This window comes from Cyprinus carpio, chromosome A8 (assembly GCF_018340385.1).
Source record: "Cyprinus carpio isolate SPL01 chromosome A8, ASM1834038v1, whole genome shotgun sequence".
NCBI classification, from domain to species: Eukaryota; Metazoa; Chordata; class Actinopteri; order Cypriniformes; family Cyprinidae; genus Cyprinus; species Cyprinus carpio.
Genome location: NC_056579.1, coordinates 4788512 through 4810815, shown reverse-complemented (window position 1 = coordinate 4810815; position 22304 = coordinate 4788512). Strand labels below are relative to the sequence as shown.

Here is a 22304-nt window from a genome sequence, read left to right as displayed (position 1 = left end):
GTATGAATGCTGAACTCATTTCCAACCAACTTGATCCATCTCTGTTAATTATAAAGAAGGAAGTTGACTCATTTGAATATTGGCACAAAAAAGCTGTAAATCATTCAGGTGGTGCAGAACAAATGTGAATAATATTTGCTGGCAATATAATCAGTGTCCCAAACTTGAATTTTGTTCTATTTTAATTTTTTATTTTTTTGGGTCTTTTCAAGTTTAAGAACATTCGGGTAACTCATATTTAAAGGTGATAATATTATATATTTATATGTTTGCATGTTCATTACATATTAAAAATAATTCCCAATATATACATAAACCCAAGAAAAGATTTTAATATACTGACTACAGTACACTGATGACACTCTCTAAAACAAGTGCTTTGTCAGCTTGTGGTTTTATTTTAACATAACTAGAAAACTAAAAAAAAAAAAAAAAAACTAGAAAATCTCAATTTATATGTCACCCGCAGTTGGACGCATTCGTATTCCACTAGTGAAGATGGCTTATTGTTGATTGGATTTATGCATGAGGTTTATGTATTCAGTCGCTAAACTCTACAACAGTGGTTCTCAATTCCAGAACTTGCGTACCACAGCAATCAGTTAAAAAATAGTACAGTTTTTGTATGAAAATTTTGTTTGCATTGTCAACACATTTGGCACAAATGGCACCAAACTCATGAAATATGACCCATCAGTATGAACATTCACATATAAAACACACATAAAAGTTTGAGGAAGGTTTATGTTTTTAACAGTGTTATCCTTGAATAAAATCAGATTTCTGATTACATACACAGATGGCTCACAGTGACCACAGTTGGACACCAGAATGAAGCTGAAGTGACAGAAGATCTGCTTTTTTTTCATATTATTTCAAATCCATAATGTCCATCCATCACACGTTGACAATATTTTTGTGACTTTTTTAGCAGCTAAATATTTAAAATGAGGATTTCAAACTTGATATAAATCAATGCAGTTCTTTTCCATTTCAAGGTTTCTGAGAAGTAAAATGCGCCTCAACATGTATAATACAGCAGCTTGGTTTGTCAATTGCTTTTCTGCTTTAGCTATTGGTCAATGCCAAAGTGATCCGAAGCCTTGCATGGGTTGGTGTTTAATTTTTCCAAGGAATGTTATAATGCTGACACCCTGCTTTGTGTTTCTTACTGAGCCAGTTTTACTGCAGAGAATTACTGTTATGATAAAAACCACATACTTATAACCCCAGTATTCCCACACACCTCTTTAAAAATGTTATATAATTCTGTTCATTTATTGTATCAAAGATATACAGTTCAATAAAGGTATGTACATTTCTGAGTAATAATTTGTATCTATCTTCTGTGAGTATACACAAGCTTATTTTAAAAATGTATTCATAAAATTAAGTTCTAATCACTATATTTTGATTATAACAGTCACTTTTGATCAGTTTAATAGTTCTATATATTTTCAGTATTTAGTGTATATTTTATATATATACACACTATAACTTAATTTTATGTTTAATATTCAGTTAATTTGTTCAAAAGTGACCATACATGTTACAATATAATCACTATATATATCTGTGTGTGTGTGTGTGTGTGTGTGTGTGTGTGTGTGTGTGTGTGTGTGTGTGTGTGTGTGAATGTATTTATAATACATCTGAATAATAATTTGTTCCAGGTCTGCTTTCTTATGGAGGGCCAAATTACTAAAAAATTTAATAATTAAATAAATGTTGAAATAGAGAGAAATTAATAATTTTATTCATCATGCATGAAAGTGACAAAAAGTGAGTGAAGACATTTAAAATGATTTCTATTTAATAAATGCATTAAATTTATCTGTTTAAAATGTTTAAATTAATTAAGATTATTATTATAATGTAAACTACCTATATGCTGCATGTTATTTACATATGTGTGTGGGACAGAGGGGCACACGTCGCATCACAACAGAGTCTGCTGGCCATATCATGCAAAGCACATGGCACACAGTGTTCAGAGAAGAACGCTGGAAAATACGACAGAATTGACAATACTCTCCTGTATCTGCAGTACAGCTGCGTGCGACAAAAGCTGCCAGTATGAAAGCATAATAGGTGCGTGCTGCATCTGCACTGCTTGCGCATCCAGTGTGAAACAGACACGTAAAGCCAACGTTACTGTCGTTGACAGCAATGAATATATAAATAAATGCATAATTAAACATGAATAAAGGAAGAAATTAATAAATACATAAATAAATGAAGACATGAATGATTAAAAAAATATATTTCAGCATTTATGCATTCATTTGTGTATTTAATTATGTATTTCACAATTTATATATATATATATATATATATACATAAAAACAACAGGGTAAAAACACTGACAAAAATTTTTTTTCAGATGTATTTTAAAATGTATTACAAAAAATAAACAAACACTAAATACTTTCTTGGGTGACGAGCAAACTTATCCAAAAGACTGGAAAAAAATACATATAATCTATACAGTTTTAACTAATAGATTTCCATAGGTTTTGCAAGTGTTTTTGATGCATAGAGGTAACTTTCACTAAAAATCAAGTAATCAAGTCAAGTTAGTTGTATTTGTGCCGTGTCTGTGATTGATTATTTTGCCTGGTGGAGCTTCAGCGTTCCCTCTGAAATCTGTGATCGACTCTTCAAGTCTGCTGATTTTAAAGATGGCGCCGCTCGTATCTTCCACACGTGAATTGTTCGCTGAAGCAGTTCGGGCTGTTTTGGAAACGTGGCCGGTGCTGCAAGTTAGTAAATTTATACTATATTCCGAAAACTGTATATTTCGTGTTTCTTAAGCGAGCTGTAGTTTGATCCTCATTTTTCGAATTCAGAAACCAGACTGCTACCAGCTTAGCAAGTTAGCGCTGCCAAGTATATACATAACGTTAATATACAGTAAACATACATGCAACTCTTAAAGTCCAGTCTTATGCCTTGATGCGATACTTAGTCCAGGTGCAGAGGAACTGTGATGATGCGCGGCTCGAGCTGATCTCGAGCAGTTGCACTTGTAGCTGTAATGGACTGAGTGTTTTCTCTTAGATCGCGGTGGATAATGGTTTCGGAGGCGCGCACAGTCAGCAGAAAGCGGAGTGGATGGTGGAAGCGCTGCAGCAGTACTTCATCGACAACGGTCAGAGCTGGCAAATCATTTCACTAACGCTTTGTAGATCTTCTGATGTCACCGCAAACCCGTCTGTGCCTCCTCACAGATGAGCTGCAGCAGGATGAAGTGGAGGACTTCATCTCAGACCTGATGAACAATGAGTTTGACACGGTGGTGGATGATGGCAGCTTGCCGCAGGTTTGCTTTGTTTTTGAACAGATATTAGTCGAAGCTGTGCTTGGCGAGCTGTGTCTGAGTGTGTGTTAAACTCACTCAGGTGGCGCAGCAGGTGTGTGAGATGTTCCAGCAGTGTCAGCAGGACAGACTGACGGAGGTCAGAGAGCAGATCAAGCAGCTGATTCAGAAGAAGAGCGCTGGGAGAGCAAAGGCCACACCTGCCAAAACACCTGCTGCTGATGATGATGATGATGAGAGTGAAGATGAAGAGGTATAGTGTGTGTGTGTGTGTGTGTGTTATTTTATTATTAATTATAAAAAATATATATTTAACAAATAAATAAATATAATATATCACATAGTATATTTGGTATGTTATTATGAATGTTTAAATATTTATATTTAAAATTTAAGTAAATGTAATATTTCTGTGTAATTTATACATTTTATATATAAACTTATTTAAAAACTTTTCATTTAAACTTATTTTTATATTTATATATTTGTGATTTTAATATATTTTAAATATATTTACATATAATTTCTATATAATATACAATAATATATAATATTCAATGTATAATATATGTTAATATATACTTTAAATGGTGTGTGTGTAAATATATACACACACACACAATTATTTGTGTATAACATTTAAAAAAAAATTTTTTTTACATATTCATGTGTAATATATAAAAATCAATAAAACAACATAAATGTAAATATATATATTTTTTCATGCTTCTTAATTAATATTACAAGATGTTTGGTGTATTAGATGCAAATATCCCCTTTATGAATTCTCTCAAATATCCCCTTTATGAATTCTCTGGGTGTTTTTCTCAGGCTATGGAGTGTGATGGAGGGGCAGGCGGAGCTTCAGTCAACGGTGCAGCAGTGAAGGAGCAGCATCTTCCTCCTCAGGCTGCGAGGCACGAGGAAGAGGATGATGGCTGGACGGTTGTACGCAGGAAAAAGTGACTGCACATGAAGTATTAAGACTGATGAATTTCTTAATTTAAAAGACATTTTAAGTGCTTCTCGATCTCTCCAGCTCTGGATACTTTTGCATTTGCAACTGCAACAAAACCCACAGAGTGGTGCATGTGACTGATGTTAAAACATGCACAGATTACCTCACTGGACCTCTTTCATGGGTTTCTTTCATAAATGCTTAGTTTGGAGTATACAAATATTGCATATACAAATGTATATACATTTTTATGGTCTGATTCTCTCTTTGACTTCCTGTAACCCTTATTTATAACGTGTAGGTTAATGCCTGCAGTGGTCCTTTATCGCCCTCTTGTGTCACTACAGTATCACAGCAACAGTAAAATGCAGTGCTGGATTTTGGAACCATTTAGTGTTTTATTTTTTTTCCAAAAAAATAGCGGTAATGAGATGCTAAACTTATGTAATCAATGGAAGAAAAAAAAAATCATGCATGTTTGAAACAAACACTGCCAAAGTTTTCATAGTTTTTCTATTGTTACATTGTTATGTTGACCACATCAGGATTATTAAAAAAAAAAAATACTCCCATCATGCCGTCTGTGTTTGTAAGTGAGCCTTTATTCTTCGGTACACAGGGTTTGAGCTCAAGTCTTTATTAAATTCAGTCAAGTATTCATACAGAGTTCTGTATGTTCACAAACAAGCATTCCTCACACATATTCACAGACAAATATAAAAAGGTGAGGGGCTTTTTTTTCCGGGTTTTTTTTTTTTTTTTGCAGATGGCATGTCAAGGCACTATTTTAACATAAATATGTGACCCTTCTAAACGATGAAATGGTCGTACAATGAAAACTCGACAGACTACAGACATATCTGCATCATGTTAAGAGATCAAAGCTTCTTTAAATATATATATAAAAAACAACAGGTTTGAGGTTCTAGCTAGGTCTGTGCTCAGATACTGTATCTCCAGTAGGTTTTACCTTAGCAGTGAGTTTGCTCTGAAAGGTGGATGTGTGAACCAAGTGATCAGGCGGACCAAAATGACACAGACCGCACAAACGCAGTGAATACAAGGGAAACAGAGCGTGTTAGGAGTTGATCCAGGGGTGCTGTAGACACTCTGCAGCTGTGGCGCGGTTCTCTGGGATGAACTCGAGCATGGTGAGCAGGAAGTCACTGAACTGGGCTGCTTGATCCAGTGGCCACTCGTACTTCTCCAGCAGCACCTCGAACAGCCCCCACGGCTTCAGGTTGGAGATGTGCCTCAGCTCACCTACATACACGCAAACACTCAGTCAAAACATTCTCATGCAAATTCAAGGATGCAACAAAGTGCTAATGTCAAGGTGGCCTGTTTTCTATGAAAGTGAATTAGTCCAGCATTGTGTGAAGGAAAGTTGTGTATCCAGATAAGGAATTAAGAAATATACACACACACACACATATACACACACACATATACACACACACACACACACATACATATATATATATATATATATATATATATATATATATATATATATATATAGTTGTGACCCTGGACCACAAAACCAGTCTTAAGCGTGAGTTTTTCGAAATTGAGATTTATACATCATCCGAAAGCTTAATAAATAATGGTTTGTTAGGATAGGGCAATATTTGGCCAAGATACAACTATTTGAAAATCTGAGGGTGCAAAAAAATCTAAATACTGAGAAAATCATCTTTAAAGTTGTCCAAATTAAGTTCTTAGCAATGCATATTACTAATCAAAAACTAAGTTTTGATATATTTACGGTAGGAAATTTACTAAATACCTTCATGGAACATGATCTTTACTTACTATCCTAATGATTTTTGGTATAAAATAAAAATATATAATTTTGACCCATACAATGTATTCTTGGGTATTGCTACAAATATACCCCAGCGACTTAAGACTGGTTTTGTGGTCCAGGGTCACATATATAAGCATCTTATGATATAATTTGTAACAAATTTACAAAATAATATAAATCTACATTTATGGCGCCTAAAAACTTTCTTGAGACTCTCTGTAGATTTATATGCATGTATAGACTAGGATAAATCCAAATAAATTATGGCTTCCTACTTTTGACCACATGGCATTTCAAATGCCTTGTCACTGCAGACATAGGTTCAAGGGCATTTTAAGGGATTTTTATCTCAGGTCTAGTGAGAGATGGTGCTCAGTCAGGTGGGATTTCTCATTCTATGGCAGTGGAAGAAGGACAAACTGAATTTTTCCATTCAACACTATAAGTGTAGTCATGCTTTGATGCTGGAGTTAGAAACATGAGAGGCTTTTTCTCAGTGGTTTAGAAATCAAGCAGAGTGAGGTTGAGCTTCAGCAAAGATGTTCTAAGCTAATTATATCCTGACTTTTCATCACACGTCTGTGGAAAACCTTTTCAGAACAAGCACTAAACGAATGAACCATGTTCTGGGGTTTGACTATGACCTGATGACTAAATCTTATCTTATTGGGCCATAAACACATGCTCTTCATGCAAACCTTTTTTTCTTTTGATTTTGAGGGGAAAGTGTGTGCATGTTCTTCATCAGATTCACCCTGACATTCTCCTGTAATTGAAACATCCAGAGCTCTTACCTCTTCGGCTGAAGTATTCTCTGGAGTATCGGCCTGACAGGGCGAAGTGTGGAGGAATGGGACCCAACAGCTCAATGATGTGAGCGATGTGATCTGGAAAACAACACAACACGTGTTTGTAAGTGGAGTAAGAAAACTCTTCCTTTAACGGTTATCATTGCATAACCTAAAACATATATATATTTATATTTATTTATTAATGTTTCTGAAAGATGTCTGTCTCTTACACTAATCAAAGATGCGTTCATTTGACCAAAAAAATCACTGCTTCTATTGTTATATTATAATTGTAATTTATTTCTGTGATCAAAGCTGTATTTTCAGCATCATTACTCCAGTCTTCAGTGTCAAATGATCATTCAGAAATCATTCTAATATGCTGATTTGCTCATGAAACATTTCTTGTTATTATCAATGTTGCAAACAGGGTAACATTAATTAACGGAACTAAACACAATATTAAATATTAAAAACAAACTTACATATGACTAGCATACTTACTAATAAATAGCTATAAAGTGCATATTAATGCTTTATTATGCATGACCATATTTCAGATCCCTTAACCCCACCCAACAACTAAACATGACAACTACCTTACTAATAATTAATAAGCATCAAATTAGGAATCTGAAGCACAAGTCATAGTCAATAGTGAGAATTGGTCCCAAACTAAAGTGCGATTGAAACACTTGTGCCACTCCATATTTTCGTGGAAACCGTGATACATATTTTTCAGGATTTCTTGATGAAAAGAAAGTTCAAAAGAACAGCATTTACTTGAAACAGAAATCTTTTTTTATGTCTTTACAGTTACATTTGATCACTTTAACATATCCTTGCTGAATAAAATATTCATTTCTCAAAATAAATTAATAAATATACAAGTTAATAAATGGTTTATTGATGCCAAACTTTTGAACGGTCCGCTATCAGAAAAAGTATTTGAAAATGAGAACAAGTACTTAAATTATTTTAAGCAGCTGTCACTGTTTATAAGTATAAAATAATCCCTTTTAAGGTTTTATCATGCCAATAACAATATCCTGGGAGGAAGACCAACAGAACGGACCTTCATCTCGAGTGTAGTCCTCTCCTGAGTGAGGCTCAAACAGATAGTCTCCAGTCGCCAACTCAAACGCCTGTGAAGACACATATACATGACACACAAGCAGGAAGTGCAAATGTACATATGAACATCCTGACCATTTTTTTCAGTGTCTTTATGAAAAAGTAGACGTTAGATCACTTTTGACTAGGGCTGAATGAGTTCGTACCATACACGCAGTGCTCCATATGTCAGCGGGGGGTCCGTACTCGGCTCCGATCAGCACCTCCAGAGCTCGGTACTGACGCGTCTGGATGTCCTCGGTAAAGTGCTTGTGCTGATGTGGAGGAGAGGACATCAGTAAACATCACCAGCTCTTTGTGTTCGAACACCTGATGTGATCCATAATTCACTTTCTGAATGCCTGGAATCGACCCACTGTACTCACCACCCAGCATGCATTGCCTAGGTCTGCAATCTTGATGCGTATTTTATCTGCATTCTGAGCTTCTAGAGGATTCACCAAGAAATCAGCAGCAGAGTATGCTGGGGGAAACACAGACCATTTTAGCACTGAAGTGAAACTTTCAGCAGCATCAGAACATTTAAAGCTGTTAAGTACACAGTCTAATACCTTTGTCTTTTTGTCTGATTTTCAAACATTGTTTTGCTTCAAATCAACGTTTGTAATGCTGATTGACTCTATAATCCCTTTGGGAATAATGAATGTGGGAAAATACTTCCAGAAGCAAGGCAGCTGTTGCACTTTTGGTTGTTTTCCATCAAAAAAGCAGCGTACGTACTGTTGGGAGAGAGCAGTGAGCGCTCCGTGGAGTATCCGGACAGAGTGGACAGAGCCGACTCAGAGGTAGCTGACAGGATGGAGCCAGACATGCCGGACAGGCCTGATCCAGGGCTGGAGAAGCGCAGGGGTCCGAAGCCGTTACACCCCTCCTCCAACCACGACGAGCCCGATTCTGGACTGTGTTTATTCAGAGCTCCTACAGAGTGTCCGTTACCGTTCACTGTGACACACATAAAGTGCTGAAAAGTTGATCTAAAATCTCAAATTAAATCTGGCCTCACTTCATTAATAATCTTTTAAGATTCAAATAAAAAATAAAAGCATCTTGGAGGAGCTAAAACCATCAGTCCATCAAAATCTGCTTCAGAGATATTGGAAAATATGATCGGTTGTCAAAAGTGAATATATCATTTGTTAAAACGTCTGATATATGAGTTTAACATTTTTCAAATTTAATCAGCAGTCATTTAAGCAACGATGTTGAGAAATAGAGCCATTACTACTATATTGTGCTTGAAAACTGCTCATATCATGGAAAAGATTTTGGTCATAAGTAGTTTAATCAGGGAACTTTATAATGCTAAAATTTAAAAAGATCTTTAATTTAGAAAGTGTCAATATTTTAATTGTAGTTTCATGGTTTAACAGTCAGGCTCAGACGAATGAAACTGAACACAGAGGTCTTGAGATGCTGTTTTATAAAAAATAACTTCTTTTAACTAAACACAGCATCTTAAAACGCAACAAGAGGCTGAAAAAGTAATGAGATGCACTGCATCATAAACATCCATGTAGCACACAGACCAATGCACAAGTAAAAACTGCAGATCATTCACCTCTTCATAGCCCTTAGGTCCAAAAACTATCAGCTGTAACATGCAAAATGTCTGCGAGCATGATTATATTTAATCCTCATCCCAAATCACACGTTTTCTGACCAATGAAATTCAAGACTTTTCCAGTCATTGGTGATTACTAGACAAGGATTTAATGAGATACACCTGTAGAAGATCACACAAACAACATTTTATTTTTGGTAGAATATTATTATTTTGGCTAAAAATTGTAAATAAATACAATTTCTTAAACCTAACAGTCATGAAAATTACCTATAGGTCACTAAATTTTCACAGGGCCTATTTTCCACACTGATAAATATCTAAAGACGAATAAAAAATCTGTAGAAAGATTGATGCAGCTTCTGCTTTTTTACATAAATCATTAACACGTACAAAGCTTCATTCTCCCTAAAATTCATCTTAATGTTCTACATGTCATTTTGCATGTGTAAATGGTTAATTAAGTCAGTTCATTAATTAGATTTCCATTTGATGGCCATTAATGCTGGGTAATTCTGTTTAGAGAAATGAAAACACTTTTTGGCACTTGAGAAAAAGATTTGTAGTTCACTTTAAGACATTGGAGTGATGTTTTCTTTATCCATGCATAATGGATGTCTCATTATTTTCTGGCTTGAAATACAGATGGAAATAAATAGAACTAATTTGACACATTAATCTTGTTTATGTTTTTTCCTCCATACTGTACATAATCTTTCAACTGCTCACGAAATTCCCCACAAGGAATTTTACAAAGCTTTTTAAGTAATGATATATTAAAAAAACAACTATTTCAGTACCTCAGCTCACAAAGTAAATGAACCCTTTTTGCATATTAATTCAAAAGAATCATTAAAACAATGATTCACTACAGTTTATATAAATGTATCTCACTTTGTGCGTGTTTGTTGTCATCCTCTCCGTCCTCGCTGAGCCTCCAGAGCACTCTTGTGTTTCCAGAAGCATCTGGCGGTAAAACTCCATCCAACTCCTCCATCCTCTGCAGGTCCAACAACCTCTCGTCCAACAGACGCTGCTGCCGTTTGGCTTTCCTTTTCAACTTCTTCTTCTTATTCTTTGATAATTTACCCATCTAGACGCAAACACACATGGGCAAAAAAGATTTTGAAACTGAGTTTGAAAGTGCTGAATCAAAGCCAAAAAAACAGCATGGAACACCAAGCTACTTTCAAAAAGACCTTCTAAAACAAGCATGAGATATGTTAGCTGATCAACCTGCGCATTTATGATTATGTTTGCAAGAGCAAACTAATCTCACACTTACTTTGGTGAATATGTTCTCATACAAACAACATTACTCTCAGGCCATCCAATATGTAGATTTTTTGTATTTGTAGTTTTTTTTTCTTTTCTCCATCAAAACAGATTTGGAGAATTTTAGCATTCCATCACTTGCTCACCAATGGATCCTTTGAAGTGAATGGGTGCCGTCAGAATGAGAGTCCAAACAGCTGATAAAAACATCACAATCCATAAGTAATCCATTATTAAGACATTTTTAACATGGCTTCTGACTAAAATATGAGTCTATAATCCATAATGTTGCTTTTTCCAGTGGAAAAACTCATCTTTTCTGAATCGGGAGAAAAATATGCACAGATCAAGCACCGTTTACAAGTAAAAACAGTCAATCAAATATGTCAGTGGATGTGAGAGGACAACAGGGGATGGACTTTTTCACCGAAGGTAGCGTTATTATAGATTATGGACTGGTATTTTGGCCAGAAGTGACAATCTGAAGACATCTAAATGATGTGTTTGTTTCTTACAAACATGCAGCTTTTCACTTCACAAGATGTTAACTGATGGACTGGAGTGGTGTGGATTACTTGTGGATTACTGTGATGTTTTTATCAGCTGTTTGGACTCTCATTCTGACGGCACCCATTCACTGCAGAGGATCCATTGGTGAGCAAGTGATGCAATGCTAGATCGCCAAACCTGTTCCGATGCAGAAGCAAACTTATCTACATCTTAGATGACCTGAAGGTGAGTATATTTTTGGTAAATTTTCATTTTTGGGTGAACTATTCTTTAATAAATTTGCTGGTTCAAACTCAACCAAAAAAAAAGTTAAATCACCACTGAGTCCTTGACCTAAACACGTAACCTCAGGGATTGTCATTGAAATGTCCTTTCATGGGTCTCCGACCTTAGGCACAGCTGTCAGCAGTGGCATGCAGAAGGGTTATTTTATTTAGTTACAGAAGCCAAACACTGTGTATTAATGGTGATTTTCATGACATGTTGTCCAGGGGTCGCTTCTAAACGATTCACTCATTTTTGATACAATAAGCTTACACTGATGCAGCATAAAGTGAACGGGGGATATCTGACACCCCTGCGCCATTTCCAGGTCTGGGACTATTTTGGGATGGCAGCTCTGTTGCCATGTCTGTTGTCTGGCCAAGCCATGACACGTCCGATCTATTGAATCCAGTCTTACGGGACTGACCTGATGAACTTCTGCCTCTGGCGCTGTCTGTAAAACTACTGCTGCTACTTATAAATGAGACTTCCTGCTCTAGGTGCAGATATAGATATATGAGAGGTACTCAACTGTATTCCAGACCTTACGCTCTGGTTACTGTATACCAAATAAATTGGGTCACTGTAATCGAATGGGGTCTGAAAGGTGCATGCAATACCATCTGTTACAGATACTGTACACAGTGTGAAGAAAACAGGAGTAATGCTTTCTATGATACAAACTGAGGATTCAATCACTCAAAAGCTACAAACCTTTTAAATCATTTATGATATTATTTAGCAATTGTTGCACACATCAGAACATTTACAGGTGAAGAGATTAGAAAGAAGGTGATGCACAGAAGGAATCAAAATGACTAAGATTAACTAAATTAAAATATGGCATAATAAAGATGATGAAAAGCAGTTTAGCCGACCTAAAACATGTTGAGTCGTGCAGTAAAAATACTAGAGATAACCTGGATAATCACTTTTAGGTTTTAGGTAACAGCCATTTATTCAAGAAATCTGTAGTCTAACAAGATGAAAAGGCATAATAATAATTGATTTTCTTGGTTATCATAAGGTTATCAAAAATAAAACAAAATAATAATAATAATAATTTCACCTGAGGCATACAGAAAAAAAAATAATAATAATAATAATAATAATAAATAAACCAACATGAATCAAGAAAAAAAATTGCTTTTTTTTTTTAGTTTTTATTTTTTTTTAGTTTTATGTAACAGCCATTCATCAAGTATGAAATCTGTAGCCTAACATTTAATATAGAGCAAAACATAATTTTAGTATTTTATTTCTTATTTTAGTATTTTAGAATTTCATTTCTTATTTTAGTATTATTTTATCACAGCACTGAATTTTATTATTATTATTTTTTTTATTTATTATTATTTGAAGCCAGTTAGGCATATTGGGTATCGGGCACTTTAAACATAAAATTTTGGTCTTAAAAATGAAATACCTTCCAAGAATATAACACTGTCCAAAGCTAATAATTTTCAGATATCTTGTTCTTTTCTACATTTCTTTCTTCATCTCAGTGGTGTAGACAGCCTTGCTTTTTGCCATTCAACTCATTTATATTCAAAAGAGAGGAAGATGTGACAGTAATTCATGAAATCACTCTCAACCATGCAGAGGTGGTGGCTGAAATGAGAAAAGCAGAATACAGGCAGAGGGAACGCAGCGGATCTCTGTCTGGCTGTCATGACGTGAGAAAAGATAATGCTCCCGTCTGAGAACAGCTTACTGCACTGCTCTTTTCTCACTTCTAAAATAGTCACTTTTAACTTTTCTTCTCAAGACTAAAAGGGGAAAATGAACTGAAATGCAGAATGATTAGATGAAGAAAGATAGCTAGCTGGTTTAATGCTCCAGCATGCAAACACCTTTGAAAGGTCTAATATTGTTAGTGAGCAGTTAACAGTGTAAAATCAACACATCTGTGGGACGGCAAAGAGCGTCAAGACCAAATCCACTGACTGGGTGAAACCGAAAGAAATGCTTTATCTAAACATATACTCTATGTGTTTTTACACCGGCTTAAGATCAGTTATCAGTCAAAACGGTGCATTCAAGCATATTTTGGTTGCATTCTCTTTCCCCAGATCAGTGGATCTGACCACAGCCATGGAGATTTGCCCCTTTCCCAGAGGTTCATGCCTGTCTATCTACATAGGCAAGGGTGGGTTAGGGTACAGCAGGCAGATTAAAACAGTCACGTGTCATTTTCACCAGGACAAACTACATCCTCTCTGTATTTCAGCAGGCACAACTCTGAACGTACCTGTTTTTCCCTTGGTGCCGTGCTAACTGCCGTCAGAACAGAAGAGGAAAGAGGGAAGGGACAGAAAACCACAATGATAATAATTATAAAAAAAATAAATAAAAAAAAACAGAGAAAGAAAAGATAGAACAACAGTTAGAAACCAAACAGACGACAGAGAAGAAATGAGAATGACTGGCATATTCACCACAGAAGCAGAGGAGAAATGAGGAGCAGCATGCACAGTTGTAGTCGATTCAGCGTTAAAAGCACACCCAAATGACTCTCTTATTTGCTTTCATACATTTGAAACTTAAAAAATAAAATAAAAAAAACACTTGAAAAAATACACCCTAATTCTATGACCTGGACTCAGTTGTTGAGGAGAAAACAAGTGTGTGCTTCGGCTAAAATCCACAGGAAGGCAAATCTGTACGAAAAATACTTCCCATCACTGCTGTAAAGCAGTGACTTGGTTCATCAGCTGTTTATTGGAAAGATCTTTATGCGGATCTGTAGGCAGATCTGAATGCAAGCTTGAAGTCGATTGTACAAAAGGGTCTGGTTTTAAAAAGACTGAAAGATTGGAGAAGTCTGACATACGTCACCAGAGAGAAGCCTGACCAACATTACAAGGTCAAAAGTATTTAAAAATGAAATATGCAAGCAATCCACAGCAAGATCAAAAACTTGAATTTAGAAAATAGATAGGGTGAACTCATTTAAAGCTGACTTGAAATTAAAATAAAATTCATAAATGAACTTGCAACTATTTCATTCACATGTAAATATCTTCATATCGAAGAAAACAAAATCACAATAGTTCACGTGTAAAGTCAAGAACGATGCTTAAATTTGATTCGGGGGTTAACAAATACAAATACACAGAGACGAAGGCAAATTCAGTCCAGTCACACAGTGAAGAAAAAAAACAAAAAATGAAACCAATCTAATGTCTGCTTTACACCGTCTACACTGTAAGCATCAAAATGAACTGCATTACAATGATCAAGGCTGGAAGTGAGCAGTAGTGAGACAAAATTAGAAAGCTCCCATCAGACAGCTTGATTATAGTGGGAGTGATGTAGTTTTGTCTGCACAGACACGCAACTGACTTCCCAAATAACTCTGGATTGTAGTGGCGGACCACTCAGTAGTCTCACTGATGACTTTGAGTATCCCTGGTTTATGTCATTGTATGCTGTTCATCATTTTATATTAATAGAATGTATAACGTTTCTTTATATATTGTCTATTTAATAATGAATGCATTTATTATGCAAGCATTAAATGAGTCATACATAAGTCTAAAAGGAGTGTTATGTATGTCTCATGTGATACTAAGATGAGTTTCAGGTGAGCCTGATGTGAGTCACACACACGTAACTATAAAGAACTGTACCGGAGGAGCCAGAAGGGGGCGGAGCTCCAGCCTTCTGCCATAACGTGGCCTCTGCTGCCAGCCGTCTCACATACACCTCATTCACATCCAGCAGGATATTCTCTGGCTTTATGTCTGTGTGGATGATCTTGCATTTCGTGTGCAAGTAATCCAAGCCCTCGAGAACCTGAAGAGGAGTAATAAGACACATATGAATCACTCCCACGGTTTTGATGGAGCAGCAATGTGTATACCGTACACTGGTAAAAACAAGTCTGAGAAATTGTTTTTGATATTTGACCGGACATTTTTAATGTCAATATGAATGTAAAACAGACGCACCTGTCGAAGAATGCTCTTCACACAGACCAGAGGCAAACCCATGTAGTTGGATTTGATGATCCATTTCAACAGCTGGTGACCGAGCACCTCTAGTACCATACACACATCTGAGAGGTCAACGAGTCAAGGACAGAATCTGTGATTAATAAACTACAATTGGACAGCGACGGAAATATGATGTCGCCATGTACATGTCCCAAAGCAAATGAGCAGCGCAGTTTCGTCTGCTATAGATACTCAATCGCTGGTAATATTCTTGGGGTTTTCAGCATCTGACTACACATAAACTTCCTCTCCAGAGTCTCTCTGAAAGTTCACTTCACAAGCTTTTCACCATTTCATTTGATTAAAAATTATTGTAAAATACACACAACCAACCACCAAAATAAACATTCTTTAACCTTAAGATGAGAGCAATATATTATATTATTATTAATTCTATTAACATTTATAATAAAAATACTTATAATAAAAAATGGAACTTTTACAGAACTTTATTTGACAAAAATAAAGAAAATGTATCCTAAAAAATAAAAATGCTCTATTTAAAGATATTTGTATATTTGCATTTAACATTGTAAAAGACAGATTCCACTGTTAAAAGTTTTATTAATTAAATTGATTATACATGCTTTTTTAATTTTAACATTTAATTAAACCATTAAAATTAAAAAAAAATTCAAAGGGCCTGAGAAAAAAGAAAAACCAGGAAATTTCGAATTTGAATAACAAAACAGTATTCACTTTAAAGTCACACCAACATGAGCATGTGATGCAAGCAGTAAAGGATACGAACACCATTTACACCAGAGATTTTAAAATCATCAATAAGCTGAACGATCCTCTCTCGTTTGGGGTCTGTGGGGTCGCTGTCACGCACCTGAGGAAAAATTCTGTCATAATATATATCTTTTTTTTTAATTTAGAATAAAAAATGCTTCTGTATTCAGTCCCCAGACTTACACATTTCAGTAGTTTAATCTCGTCTAGTGCAGTCTCAGTGTAGTGCTGGGCACTTTTAACCACTTTCAGTGCCACAAACCTTTTCCGCCTACAGACAAATGTCATATATTGTTGAATTCATACAGACAGTCAAACATGTTCAAAGCATGTTCAGCTGACAATCCATAATCTGACATCGGCTTACATCTCAATATTTAGAGATTGTGCATCTAGTTCCAGCAGTTTAATCCCAGGGATAAGGTTTCATGTACATCCAACATAAAAATACTCACTGTAGATCCCAGCACAGCCATACAGTGGAGAAATGGCCCCATCCCAGTTTCCTGACCACATGATATCTGCCATTAAACAGGTCTCCAATCTTCACTGGATAATACCCTCCTGAAAAAAATCAAATATTGTCACACATCCATTCAACCAGTCATTATATGTTACTATTGCTGCATTAAAACATATAGCAGCTATTTTACAACACCTTCAAATGTATGTCATCCAATCAGAATTCAGAGATAGAACTATTTGTTTTGTAATATTAGCTTTATAATAATATACAGTTCTAAATCTTTTGTTTCATAAAGTGAAGCTATCTTTGCACCAGGATTATTAGTGTTAACCTAAAAACATTTTTATTAACTGAAATTCATATGAAATAAAATATTAATATTATATGAAAAACTTTAAATGCTGCCTTGGCAACTAACTGAAAATTGCTGGAAATAAAAACTAAACCTGAAATAAAAATAAATTAAACCTAAATAATAATAAGTTAAAAATGACAAAAGCATTAACAAAATTACTAAAAACTAAACTAAAATTAATAAGATAATTGAACATTTAAAAATAAATCTAATTCAAAATATATATTACAAAAAAATCATAAATAATAATAGAATACCACTATTTTGCACTGATACCAGATTTTTATTTTTTTATTTTTTTATGAATAATATAATTTTTTTGGTTTGCATCAATAATGTTCCAAATAAAAACAGAAAATTATAAAATGAAGGGCTTTTTTCATTTTGGAAGTAATTCATTCACTGGATTATTAAAAAAACAGGCATTTTAAAATGGTTATGTAATATTTTAAATATTTTTATTAATTTTTCAGCTAAATGAACTGTGATGAGATGTGATTTATATCACAGTGTATATATTTTTTCCACATTATGTATTGGTGATACCGCCTCTTTAAGTTGAACGACTTTATATTTTTTAAACTTCATAAGGATAAATAGCTATAAAGCAACAATTTCTTATGATCATCCTACCTTTACAGTAATCCGACGGATTCTCTTGCTCCTCATCATCTGACCCGAGTAATTCTGCTGGGGGCGGGGAAAAGTCTGGAGGGGGAGGGCTCAGAGCTTGTGGTGGGGTCGTCTGATTGGCCGGGGCCTGTGGAGGGGGAGGAGTCGTGGAGAGAACGGCAGGTAGACACAGTGAAGGTGCTGTGGGAGTGGAAGATGTGTCTGGAGACGAGAGGATGCTGGGTGAGGAAACCACTGTGATGGGAACAGAGTGAGGGATGGGGGCCGGAGGCTGCAGGTCTGGAGGACTCTGGGAAAGGTTTAACGGGGGCGCCGGGGGCGACTCTGGAGGCGTGGCGGATCTGTGGATGGTGAGGATGTGGCAGAGCTCATCAGAGGAGGGGATCTGGGGTCTGTAGAGCAAGAAATAAAAGAAGAAGAGATTTTAAATACAACATCTGGTGGCTGACATCCTGTGTGAAACTACATTTTTCTACAAAACATCACTTGTCTTTCATCTATGGCAAACGCAGCTACGTTTAAAGGCGTAGAATGTTACTATTTATAATCAAGATTCCCTGACGACAACTCCATAATTCTACTACTTTTCATAAGCAATCTCCAGCTGTGACTTTCAAATCTAGGCCTTATGATTTCATTCAAAGCACATAGTCTTCAACCATCTGTGCACTTCAAAACATCAATGCACCATCTTAATATAAAGCCGCACTGTGTCTCAGTCTATCTAGCATTTATTAAATGGCCAATAAGTACATCTAAAGGGGTTAGCAACTGTGGCCAACCAATATCGTTTAAGAGCAGTGTGGCTAATACAATGGCCAACATAAACATATAATGTGTTATGCACCCGCTGTAATGCACAAGAACATTCAGACATCTGGGGCCGCAGAGTGAAGTTCATGTCCACTGTAATAAGAGTAGAGATAAGTAGAAGTATTATTATATTTAGGGACTTAATTTTTGCTCTGTTCTCCAAGGTCTACTTATAATGTTATCAAAATTTTTACATCAAAATTTAGAAGTAATAGGCTCAATTTAAGTAATAGGTCCATGTTCTCAAAAGTCTAATTTGTAATAAAGCTGAGGCTAAGATGACAGGGCTGAAGGAATACATCAGGTTTTTCATTTTAATTTGTTTTAGAAATCAAACTGAAGTTCACTACCTGGATTGCTGCTGAATCACTATTGACTGAATCCTGCAAATTTTACTGACACCAAATAAGACATTTCAATTGAAGAAATAAAAAACAATGCATATTTATACAATATTTATAAATATTTTAAAATTTTTTGTATTTTCTGCAAAACTGGTTGATCGACACACAGTTACATATTAAAATATTGTCTGATTAATCGGTCTGACTATTATATTAACGGAATAGTATAACAACATTACATCATTATTCAATATTAAAGGGGTGGTTCAGTTTTTTTTTTCTAGGCTTGATTGTGTTTATATGGTGCAGTCTAACATGTGTTAATGCTTCGTTTTTTTAAAAAACAAATGATTTTTCACATAATTTACCTTTATTCCACACCGCTCTGTCCCTTCTCCTATTAACACGCTGATCATTTTCTTCTTTTATGAAGCCCCTCCTTCAGAAATAGGTGATGGGCTATGATTGGTCAGCTAGCCAAGTGTGTTGTGATTGGCTAAACCGCCTCTAGTGCGCCTCTAAACGTCCCACCCGAGCGGCAACCTCCCGCTCTCTCTCGTGAAGCCAATAAGGAAGTGACTAAAACTGCAATTCATCGACTGGCCGCTTAGAGGCTGGCTGCAAAAGGGAGTCAGTCCCATAGACTCCCCATGTTAAAATGCCCAACTTTACAGCAGAAAAAAAACATGTTTACAGCCTGGTTCAAAAAAAAATTATTTTGGTCTATATTGCTAATTTTGCCCTTCATGACAACTGTGAGGAGGGTGAATTTTTTATTTTTTTATAACTCATCCGTTTAAATTATATTAAGCCTTAAAGTTCTGTAAAATTAAGGGCGTGGCCACTTGAGTGACAAGTGGATTGCCGCTGCTGACAATGCCATCGCGCTAGGTGGGCGTGGCTTCAGCAACCAGCTCTCGCCTTTTTGCCCATTTTCGATTTTCCGGGAGAGTCTGCACGGTGACGCACTGCCAAGATGGCGACGGCCCGCTCTGCACACTTTGAGCTTCAAAAACACTCTTCAGGAGTCTACGGGTGACGTCACGGACACTACGTCCATATTTTTATACAGACTATGGTCCTGCCCCTCACTTCAGCATCATGTGCTCTGGTTGTATTGTAAACAACGGCGTCGTTAATATCGTTTATCAGTTTGAGCCCAAATGAGAAGCAGAGGATATTACTGAAGAGGATCATGCAGAAGGTGTTTGTTTGTTGTTGTCTCATACTCATACATACACATACGATTTTAAATGCAAATGCTACTGCTACATTTAAATATAAATATACATTTTTATCCTGATTAAAGCTTTAATACAGTACGGCAACTGTCCATGTTTAACGCTTCTCATAGCTATGTGAAAATAAGTGTATAACTGGAACAGTTCATGGTTGGAGCTGAGCTGAATGAGAGAGAGAGAGAGAGAGAGAGAGAGAGAGAGAGAGAGAGAGAGAGAGAGAGAGAGACAGCATGAGCGGGAGAGGAGAGAGAGAGAGAGAGAGAGAGAGAGAGAGAGAGAGGAGAGAGAGAGAGAGAGAGAGAGAGAGCTGAGAGTAGAGAGAGAGAGAGAGAGAGATCGTTAGAAGACAAAAAAGAAACTCATATAAAAACAGCAGGGGGACGTGAGGAACAGTATTAAGACCCGCTGCTTTAGAATCTGATTTTAAAACTTGTGAATCTATTAGAATCGTTAGAAGACAAAAACGTGATTCATATATGAATAGATTTTACGTGCACCTCTAGTTTTCTCTTTCTCATCTCTAAAGCAGCGCAGCATAGCCTCGCCCCCTTTGCTGCCTTTTCCCGAGGGCGGGGTTTATCTGGGTTTGTTACCTCACGAACCCAGGAAGTAACTTGTTGTAGTCCCTACCAGCTATTTTTGTAGGCATTAAACTGCCAGAATTTTGAAAGACGATATCTCCGTTTGCATCGAACTTTCATCTTCGTAACTTTGCAGATATTGTTTATGCTCAAACAGCCACATTACACACTAACTAACATTAAAAAAAGTTACATTGCAATCAACCACCCCTTTTATGAATATTACTGATCATTTAAATGTTAAAGTGTGTCATTTTTTTGCCTGTGTCACGTGACATAAACGGTAATGAAAGCTGAAGGCGTGAATATAATGTCTTCTTAGAATAAGATACAAAGAGCACGTGATATTTATGAAGGGGAAGCACATACACATCTGCTCTTACTCTTTGCATCTTCATGCTATTCTGGCCTACTTCTGAGGTTTTGTATCACAGCACTGCTTATGCAATTTAATCACTTGCATTTCTCCTTATTTGACCATATAAGCTTTTAAGCATGTACTAAATGAATGAACGTGGAAAATCATAATTTTGGATAATATCTGTACCTATGATATGTACCTAATGTGTATTGTTATGCTTTTTCAAAGGGTGTGCTAAAATAGGTTCCACATGCATGGACTGAGAGGGAGGGCCATGAGTCAATATGCTTATCTGGAGAAGTGACTCCCATGGCCACCCTCCCATATATTTTTAGCAGCACCTCACAGAGCAGAAACCCAGATCTGGATCCTGCCCAGTTAGACACACTCACCCCAGCTCCAGACTAGAGATCGCCACTGCTGCTGCCGCTGCTTTGCGGTGCTTCTTGTTTTTCTTCTTCTGCTTTTTGCCGTGGATGTTCTGGGGAAGGCTGTTATCGCTGCTGGATACTGCCATGCATCAGAGAGAATATCTTATAATACATATTAGACATGCTGTTATAGGCACCCCCATCCCCAATTCACTACATATGAGCAACTAATGGAGGACAATCCACCCACAAAATCGAGGATATCACATCGTCAGCAAGCTACATGACTTTATTAATCCCATGCATTTATCAGTAAACAACCGAATGATTAAAATGAGGACAAAAAAAAAAAAAAAAATCTGCGAAAATCCAAACATTTGATCCTCTAACGTGCTCGCGCTTAGCTTTACCGCTAACACGGGCTCTAGTCATCAAAACAAGCGTCCTTTAAACCCTCCGACAAGCCGACATTGTTGTATTTATCCTCAAGACACGTAATACATCCACAGACATGAACATATTTAGGGTTGTTTGGCTGGTTTTTAATGAAAACACTCTCACCGTTCATCGATATCATCGGGACAGCTGTCACCTCACGCACATTCGCTTCAGTTGGTTCTGCGCATGCGCACTCAGACAGCGCTGTGTTGACAGCGTCTCGTGCGATTGAAAAGGGTCTACGCGAGGACAACGAGGGCCACTCTAACGTGCAGATCATTAAATATTTTCTGAACATTAGGCACATATTAAACGTCCAACAAAAGATCTTTTTTAGTGAAACAGA

At 36.3% G+C, this 22304-nt stretch overlaps 2 protein-coding genes across 3 annotated transcripts; one reads left to right on the top strand and one right to left on the bottom strand.

Moving 5' to 3' along the window:
* Positions 1-2606: 2606 nt before the first annotated feature.
* LOC109095192 (TSR2 ribosome maturation factor) lies at positions 2607-4663 on the top strand. Of its 2 annotated transcripts, none has more exons than XM_042761728.1 (5): positions 2607-2762; positions 3061-3151; positions 3231-3295; positions 3402-3572; positions 4151-4663. In XM_042761728.1, exons 1-5 carry the CDS (start codon positions 2682-2684, stop codon positions 4283-4285), a joined length of 543 nt encoding a protein of 180 aa, XP_042617662.1. In that variant the 5' UTR covers positions 2607-2681; the 3' UTR covers positions 4286-4663. The 2 variants fall into 2 exon arrangements, with proteins under 2 accessions (XP_042617662.1, XP_042617661.1); XM_042761727.1 differs by having other exon boundaries at positions 3231-3322.
* Positions 4664-4859: 196 nt separating this feature from the next.
* On the bottom strand, positions 4860-22193 carry LOC109092737 (SRSF protein kinase 3-like). Its single transcript, XM_042761726.1, has 16 exons — positions 22082-22193; positions 21542-21659; positions 17810-18201; positions 16811-16919; positions 16539-16626; positions 16368-16455; positions 15576-15682; positions 15255-15420; positions 13874-13899; positions 10468-10666; positions 8733-8954; positions 8378-8475; positions 8159-8266; positions 7954-8023; positions 6882-6974; positions 4860-5540 (listed from the first exon to the last, which is right to left on the bottom strand). Exons 1-16 carry the CDS (start codon positions 22095-22097, stop codon positions 5356-5358), a joined length of 2085 nt encoding a protein of 694 aa, XP_042617660.1. The 5' UTR covers positions 22098-22193; the 3' UTR covers positions 4860-5355.
* Positions 22194-22304: the final 111 nt, after the last annotated feature.

What these genes read in the sequence shown, in the direction of transcription:
- LOC109095192 (XM_042761727.1), top strand. Translation starts at nt 2,682, where the DNA reads ATGGCGCCGCTCGTATCTTCCACACGTGAATTGTTCGCTGAAGCAGTT. An exon ending in AAACGTGGCCGGTGCTGCAA is followed by an intron (nt 2,763 to 3,060) that starts GTTAGTAAATTT and finishes GTTTTCTCTTAG; the next exon opens with ATCGCGGTGGATAATGGTTT. An exon ending in ATGATGGCAGCTTGCCGCAG is followed by an intron (nt 3,323 to 3,401) that starts GTTTGCTTTGTT and finishes AAACTCACTCAG; the next exon opens with GTGGCGCAGCAGGTGTGTGA.
- LOC109092737 (XM_042761726.1), bottom strand. An exon ending in CGGCACCAAGGGAAAAACAG is followed by an intron (nt 10,667 to 13,873) that starts GTACGTTCAGAG and finishes GTTTGCGTCTAG; the next exon opens with ATGGGTAAATTATCAAAGAA. An exon ending in AGAATACTTCAGCCGAAGAG is followed by an intron (nt 5,541 to 6,881) that starts GTAAGAGCTCTG and finishes GCGTGTATGTAG; the next exon opens with GTGAGCTGAGGCACATCTCC.